Source organism: Gopherus flavomarginatus, chromosome 5, assembly GCF_025201925.1.
Source record: "Gopherus flavomarginatus isolate rGopFla2 chromosome 5, rGopFla2.mat.asm, whole genome shotgun sequence".
Classification (NCBI taxonomy): Eukaryota; Metazoa; Chordata; order Testudines; family Testudinidae; genus Gopherus; species Gopherus flavomarginatus.
In genome coordinates, this window is record NC_066621.1 from 131,282,869 (window position 1) to 131,291,457 (window position 8,589).

Below are 8,589 nucleotides of genomic sequence, written 5' to 3' on the forward strand. Positions count from 1 at the left end.
GATGACCACATTGTTCCCTGCATTGATCTGAGTAAAACCAAACCAAACCAAAGAAGAAATGAAAAGAATTGGGGTGGTCACACAGGATAAGTCAAGTCTTCTAGCATTATAGATGCTTTCCCACTTTGTCCTCTGGGTAGCTGTTTTTCAGATGAAATAACAGCAAGCAAAGCAGTCCTTAGTCCTATGAGTCTAGATGAATTGTGTTCCTTTGTATTTTGAGCTGTTGCATTGCATTCGAGCAAGCCACTGTGTGTTATTCTTTTCTAGCCTCTTAGGGTATGTCTACACTGCAACGTAAGCGCAAGGTTAATGGGACTCTAGTCATCTGACCCGTGTTAGGGAACCCTGGGCTTGACCTTACGTTAAGACTTTTCTAACCTGTGTTGAAACCTAGAGCTCTAGTGTCCATATTGCAGTGCACAGACCCAAGTGAAAGTAACCATATCCCAGACTCCCTAGCATCCCCTCTCATCCCCCCAAAATGTGGCTGCTCTAGCACTAGGACCATGATGCACTGTGGGAAAACTTTACTGCCCTCCCTGCACATAACCAGAAAGCAGCTCGCTTTGCCAAAGACTTGATCTGTTCGCTCTCCATTGCAAATCCAGGAGGCTCTCTCAATATGTTCTTGCAGATTGGTGATCATGAGAGACTAGGTTAACGCTGAGCTGCTGCCATTTACAAAGGGGGCATGGCTTCCATTTTCAATACAGTGGATTGCAGATTGTTGGGATAGAGAGTACTACAGCCATGGTCCCATGGAATTGTAGGATATGTCTGGCCAACTCCCAGGTCCTGAGTCAAGCGTGGCTGCATCTACACTGCAAAGCAACAGGGCTCAGACCCTGGGTCCTGGCTTAACTTGAGCTTGGACCCTCCAACCATCCAGGGTCCTGGGACCGTAGGTTCAAAAGCTGGGTTAGCACAATTGCAGTGTAGATGCAAGAGGGGGTTAGGCTTGAGCCTGGGTTCAAGCACAGACTTATGTTGCAGTGTAGACATACCATTAGTGTCCAGCAGTAACACAATAGCTAAAATTGAAAGGCAATCCCCCTGTTACCATGCCTTCTTTAAAATTAATGGCTGAGAAGAGTTATACTGTTGTAGTATTGTGGAGAGCTACTTAAACATTCCCTGCATGAGGATATCAATCAAAGAATGAAATTTCTGAAAAAAATTCAGACATACTCTCTCACTGCCTCACTTCATGTATTTCCCTTCAGTAAATAGGGTGTTTTGACCTTTTCTAGGCGGGGGTGACATTTGAATGAGATCACATTTCACTTCCTAATGGATGACTGAGCATGAGGCAGATTGGTTTGAAAAGATTCAGGTTCTATTAGCAAATGTTAAAATTCAGATTTATAATAAGGTAAAGAGCTCAGTTCAGTACCTCAGCTCTGCAGGCCGGGTCCCTAAAAGTGGGCAAGGCTGTCCCAGGATGGAACATGGACAGGGTTCCCAAGACATGGACTGATTCAGCACCTATGAATCAGGATCTTATGAAGCCCAGGGTGGATTTTAAAGCTGCCTTCCCACCCAAAGAAAAGGCAAACCTGGCACAAATTCTGCAGTAAATTCCCAAGCAAAAAGTATGTACAATGAAGTTAAGATTGAGAGTATGTGTCAGTAATTTATAGTAAAATACACTAAGGGATGTTGTAATTATTGCAAAAAAAAGAATGATAAATCTAGGAAATTCCAGATAAGCTTAAAAGAAATCCAAGTATGTTAAGGTTTGGAAATGCATAGAGCAACCAGACAACCTTAACTCTCCCCTGCAGTGACATCATGCATTAACCATATGTTTATAATTAAGGCTTTTCCGTGTTTAAAGTTCCAGATTTGTAGAAACACAGTATTTTGCATTGTGTTAGTGTTCAATCTCTACTTTAAAAGTAAGTTCTGTAATTGTGGGGAGGATATGCTGTATTTTAAAAACATTCCAGAGAGACTGAATCCCTGCTCTAAGTTCAGAGCTCAGCTTTAACTATGGAGCCATGACTTGCACCTCCATAATTTATAGCAGTGGTTTTCAAGCTGTGGGCCGCAGACCCTTGAGGGTCTCCTGACCATGTCTAAGATTTGCAAAGGAGGCCACACCTTCATTTGAAATTTTTTAGGGGTCCACAAATGAAAAATGGTTGAAAACCATTGAGATACAAACAAGAAATTTACCCCAAATCAGCTCTGAAACTGTCTTATTTTCAAGGGTTGCAGAGAAGACTTGAATTTTCACGGCCCTAACCTACATGAAGAGGCTGCAGAGATAACAGCTCTCTGATTGTTGGCTGATTGTTGTTTTTTATTATGTTTCAGACAGTTTAGAAAATCTTGTATTGCCGCGACCTTGTTGGTAATTAAGTGTAGGGGACAGAATATATTTTATATTTCAAAGCACCTATCCTTTATGTAGATGTAAGCCTTTCAAACAAAAATAAGTTATCACTAAAGAATGGTGAGGAGGGGAGAGTGGAGTGAAAAATAATCATTTTTTTATTCAGTTTCAGCACATTCTTAATATCCTTTTCCTGAGCTTTCTGCATTGTGCAAATCAAATCATCACCACCACCAACCCCACCCCTTCTTAACACAGTGGTTGCCACTAATCCCTGCACACTTACCGTCTTCATTAATTAAGTTTATTTCTTATTCTAAATAGGGAATCAGATGTGATTAAAATGTTCAAGAAGGCCCCTGTACAACTTCATCACAGCAGACACAGGAAAAATGTGTAATTGTAATGATCACCACAACAGGGAGTCAAGAGGGTCATACATTGCCAGGTGGATTATGGGAAGTGTGTTTACTTGGATGCTGAGGTGGTGGGGAACCTTATTAGGAATGAGATGCTGGGAGGGTAAAGCCAGGGAAAGTAGAGCAAGATAGGGGACTGCAGATCCTCCTAAACTAAAAGCAGAGGAGGAGTTTTCTTTCATCTCACTGGCAAGGAGCAGCACTTTCTCTCAGCTCCCCTTCCTCTTTGACTGGTAGGGTGAGAGTTCCACCTCCTGATTTCATCTACTTTTAGCCATTGGTGTTCCCCACCCACGTGTGCTGTGTATGCTTCCCCCTGGGGTAGAGCTGCTCCCTTTTACTGCCAGATAGCACTTTTTGGCTGGATTTTTAAGCCATATTCCTCCTTTTGGAGAAAAGCCTGACTGGGAGATGGAAAGAAAAAAAATCCAAGAGTTCCAACTCAATTGCTTCCTCCTCCACCCAGCTAGGTGACAGTGCGGGGAGTGGGAGGATTTACCCTCCTCTAACATCCACCCCCACCAAGGGTTCAGTCCTCCTAAATCTTGTGTGGATCTTGGGGTACATAAGAGATCCTGTGTTTCTGCACAGCTTTCCAACCAGCTTCCCTTCCTCTTTAGCAGGAAACATTCTGCCCCTGGCTAGTTCCATAGGAGCAGCATGAACCCCTTATCAGATTTCCACTGGTAAGTCTGTGAGGTTAGCAGGGGGAGCACGCCATGGAATGTGGGTGCTCTTTTAGCTGTCCTATTTCTGCTTCTCAAAAACCCCACATAGACCTGAGTCATCAGAACTCCAGTGGAGGAACTTCTGCAAGGTCCCAGGGAAGGAGATTACAGAGCTAATGCTCCCCTATTCTCTGGCTGGGTTCCATCTGTTTTGGCATCCATCTGCCTGCAGAAGCAGAGGATTGAATATGGTTCTTTATTTGGTGGACCAAGTAATCAGTACTGACAGAGCTGCATATGATACACTAGCAAAACAGCACTGAAATTTATGTTATGTAGCCAGACAAACAATTAGCATTCTTTAAACAGGGGAAATGGTGCTTTATCTAATGCTGTCAATACTGATTAGGTTTAACCTACAACTCTCAGTAGCATAATTGGTAAATTGCAAATTCTGATGCCATTTGGAGAAGCATTTCAGAACAATATGCCCAGTGGTTAAATTAATATTGGAGAACATGGATAGAAATGGTTTCCGTAGGCTTGTCATGTAAAGTTACTCTCAAATAAAAGTTCTGTTAAGAGATATAGCCAGAAACAAATATCAGCTCTTGGATTATGGATTCCCAGATCCCTTTTTGCCTCCCCTACTTTGTTGGTGTCTGGAGTATGACCACACGAAGCCCTGATCCTGCCATTGCTCTGCAAACAGAGTGCCCGGGGAAGTCAATGGGAGTTCTGAGTGCTGATTGATGATGTGCTGTCCTGGAGAAAATAAATCCAGGCGTAGATCAGAGCCTAAGAGTTACTTTTTCATCCTGATGAGTGAGCCTTCTATCTCTTGGGAGTAGGGTGCACAGAGGTCAGTTGGAGATGAGGGATTAGGACATGGCAAGGCAAGGGTGAAGCTGGAAGATTCACTGTTACATGGGTTCACCCATCGCTCCCATGGAGGGCTGCAGTAAGAGCTGCACAGCAACTCCACAGCCGCTTGGCATTGAAGGGAAAATTCCTTTTCCACTGCCCCAGCACTAAGATACCCTACTCACAGTTTGCAGTACGTGCTGTATGGTGAAAGGAGGTCTTGGGCCTAAATTAGATGTGTGAGTATAGCATGAATGTCTGCGATTGTTGACCTGTAAAACAGTGGTCAGTGATCAGAATATAAAATGTTCTGCATCATCATGAACTTCTGCCTCAATCCTTTTCACTCTTCACCATCTGCAGCAATGTGCACCTTTGCCTTAAATAGTACCAATAATTGCTCTTTATTGTAAAATAGGATACAAATGATCAAAGCTGGCTTCTTAACCTCTGAATGCCACATGTCCAGCATGCCCATCTTTTACAGAGACATTTCCATATTTATGGATGAGTCCTTTCAGCATGTGTAACCATCCGTTCAAAGGGCTCAATGAGTTAGACATTCCCTGCTCTGACTCACTGTAACTGGAACAGATTCATAGACCCATATAGTAAACTAACAAAACATCTGTTGTCTCTTCGTACAGCTAATACCCATGTGGTTGCCAATGATTCAGTCAAATCTAAAGGTAAGTTATTTTCTCTTGTTCTTTCATGCTTGTTGGTATTTCTGTTCTGTGCTTTGTCTGAATGTACTCTAGAAATAAGACTCACACTCCCAACATTCTGACAATGCATCATAAAAACTCCATATTATTTTTTCAACGTACATCTTGTTATAATATGCAAACTGCTTGGTATTTGGGGATAATCAGTGGCTCAGCATTGAATATGCCAAATTTGAATGGGCAGAGGCATCATTTAGGACAGTAGTTCTCAACCTTTTCTGTACTGAGACACTGTGCCACCCATGACTTACATATAACTAACTAGGATCTAAATGGGAAGCCCTCCCCACTCCCATCTAACTAGCTAAGCAAAGCAGGGTGGTCCATAACCCCCTGACATCGATCCACAGGTTGAGAACCCCTGATTCAGGGGGTGGCTTTCAGTTCTGCAGCACCTGATGTTGACCTGCTGTGGTCTGCTGGTTGGACGATAATAGTGCTAAGTGGCCTTGTTTGTGACAGAAATGAGGATGAGGTGTGCCAATGGGTCCTGTCAGTCAAGAGTGGATGGGAATAAAGGCTGTGCAGAAAGCTCCACTATAAAGTTGCTGTTGAGAACGTAGTGATTTGGGTTATGGTGGCCTGAAATCAATGCCCCTTATGACAACATCTTTGTCAGTGGTTGGAGATGAGGTAGAAGGAGACCTGGGATGGAGGGGCGTGGGGCATGCATGGGAAATCCTCCCCTTCCAAGATCAGCTCCTGGCAAAAAGTCTTACATAATCCTGATTTAATGTATGTATTGAATAAAAGAGAGAAACTCAACCTTCTGCTGGTTTTAATAGCATTTATCTGCTGGACTCCAACTGCGCCTTCAAGCCATTCAGAATAACGTGAACCACCACAGCCTGAGGATGTTACAGGGGTCAGGACAAATGAACAATAGCTCATCCGCACTCCGCAAATGGCTACAGTGTACCCAGTTTAAAATGGCTCAAGTGGAAATTCAGTCATCTGAAGCTGCATCTCAGTTTTATCCTCTATGAATGATGTAAATTGTTCCACATCCTCACTTTTGGTCTAGCAATAAAAGGGTTAAAGCTATAAGATAAAAGCTCATTTTTGTATATATTAGTACTTTATCTATGCTTTGTAGCCTAGGACAATTGTGCAAAAGCTTAAGCAGGGCAAAGCTAAGAGCCTGATCCTGCCAATCCGTAATCACACACATAAATTATTGCTTACACGAGCAGGCCCAGTGAAGTCATTGAGATTGCTCTCAAGAGTGTTTGCAGGGTCGGGCTCTATCTTTCATGCTAAACATATCTCTAATCATTGAAATATTTGATTCTGAAATGGTTATTTATATTATTTTTGAAACAAAAACAAAACTCATTTTTCTTTAACTTCTTTTTTTTAAAACTAGACTAGTGCATATTCACCGACGTGTGAAAGTACTATGTTGCTATTTTGGCTGATAACCAAAAAAAAAAAAAGGGTGGTGGTGCTTTTGGATCCTTTCTACAGCTTTTTCTTTAAACTCACAGTTGGCAATGCAATAAAATTTGTCACTGTAAAACAGTGATGGTACAATGAGGCTTTTTGTCATTATGTTCTGGAAAAACAGCAGCTTGGGAGGAGCATTATTACAAAGCACACTTAGAAATGAGGTTGTTAAACTGTGGCAGTTCATCTTTTTGTTTAATGTTTACCACACCTATCAAGTATGGTTTATTATTTTTTGAAAAAGTTACTTTTCAGTTCATTGATTTTGTGCTGTACTTTCCTGTGAGCTTCATGGAAACCTCTTTAGTTTTGTGAATACTTTATTTTAGTCTTATGTGAATATTTGTATACAGTGCAATTAAAAATGTACAGCCCAATTCTGCTCTTTGTCATGTCTAGGGAAGTTTTACCATAAAGTTCAGTAGGAGCAGGTTTGGTCCTGAACTTTTGCATTATGATGATAACAAATTATAGCTATGGCATAAAATTGCATAGAAAGTTTGTTTAATAACAAATTAATTTTAACAGCATTAAAGGACTGATCCAGAGCCCATTTAAGTCAATGATAAGACTTTCACTGTCTTCAGTGGCTTTTGGTGAATTCCTAAAAAGACCAGAATTTATCACCTCGTGTAATTAACATTTAATTCTGTTCATTCATAAATTATATCTCTCATATTTATTACTGTAATGCACTGACTAGAATACTAATAAATAAACATGTAAGCTGTATATTAAAATCCTATTAAAAACATGCCCTTTACTACCACTCTCAGCATTAACGTGTTTTTCCCCAGCTCCTTTGGAGGGGAAGAGAGGTCCTGAAAATAATTGCTTGAGTAAAGATTTTATTTCTTTTTCTCCTATTAGCCTTGCAGAACCAACACAGCTGAGAGAGAGATCTAGATTCTGTTCCCTCATACAGTTTAAGACCAGAAGGGACAAGGATATCATCTAATCTGATCTCCTGTATATCACAAGCCATTACATTTCACCCCCCGTAACTTGTGTTTGGGTAAAGACTATCTTCCAGAAAGGTATCCAGTGTTGATTTTAAAACATCAAGAGATGGTAGACTGTTCCAGAGGTTAATCAACCCAGTGTTGAAAATGTGTGCCTTATTTCTAATCTGAATTTGAGCAGTTTCATGCCTAACCATTGGTTCTTGTTATGCCTTTTCCCTCTATGTTAAAGAGCCCTTTAGTACCCAGGATTTTCACCCCATGATGGTACTTACACACTGTAATCAAGTCACCTCTCAATCTTTTTTCTTTGATAAACTAAACACAATAAGCTCTTTAAATCTCTCATTACATGGCATTTTCTCCAATCCTGGACTCTTCCACCCTCTCCAACTTTTCAACATCCTTTTAAAAATGTGGACACCAGAATTGTATGCACTATTCTAGTATCAGATTCACAATACCATATACAGAGGTAAAATCACCACCCTGCTCCTACTCACTACTTCCCTGTTCATACACCCAAGGACTGCATTAGCACTTTTTACTGTATCACAGAACTGAGATATTATATTGAGTTATTTATCCACAGTTACCTGCTAAATCCTTTTCAGAGTCACCACTTTCCCGGCTAGAGTCCCCCATTCTTGCATTCCTTGTTCCTAGATGTATAACTTTACATCTGGCTGTATTAAAATTCATTCCCTGTGGTGCATTATCAACAGCATAGTTTATACCTTTGTAACCCCACTGAAGATAATGGGTGTAATGAGGGAGGCTTGGAAGACATCTCCTGCCCCAACTTTCATACGGGGGGGGGGGGGGGAAAGGGGGAGGAACAGCAATGCCTTCCTCCAACTTTTGGCAGACTATGAAAGGGAGGGAGGGAAAGGGATTCTGAGGTGGCTTAGTGCAGCTGGGCTTGGCATCCTATTTCTCCCCCCTCCCCTTTTCCTCTTGCAGGGTACTGATCAGTTGTTACAAGCTCTAGGAGCAGGAGAACAGGGCTGCCATCCTCTTGCAGGATAGACAGGAACCAGCTGTGGTCTGGTGCCTGAAATGGGCTCCTTAGGGTTCATCCCAGGCCGCAGCTGCTGTAGAGCCGGAGGGGCCTGGATGTGCAGCAATCATTCCCTCAGGGGACAGGCAGGGAGGAGCTGT

General features: G+C 41.9%; 1 protein-coding gene across 5 annotated transcripts in view; it reads left to right on the plus strand.

Annotated features, from left to right (window-relative positions):
- UNC79 (unc-79 homolog, NALCN channel complex subunit) overlaps positions 1 to 7,216 on the plus strand; it is a 151,714-nt gene extending 144,498 nt beyond the window's left edge. For all 5 annotated transcript variants that reach the window (XM_050953161.1, XM_050953163.1, XM_050953162.1 and 2 more), the window contains 2 exons: positions 4,940 to 4,981; positions 5,806 to 7,216. In XM_050953161.1, coding sequence (XP_050809118.1) covers positions 4,940 to 4,981; positions 5,806 to 6,006 — 243 coding nt within the window. In that variant the 3' untranslated portion in view covers positions 6,007 to 7,216. The remainder of the gene's footprint in view (positions 1 to 4,939; positions 4,982 to 5,805) is intronic.
- The last annotated feature ends 1,373 nt before the right edge of the window (positions 7,217 to 8,589 follow it).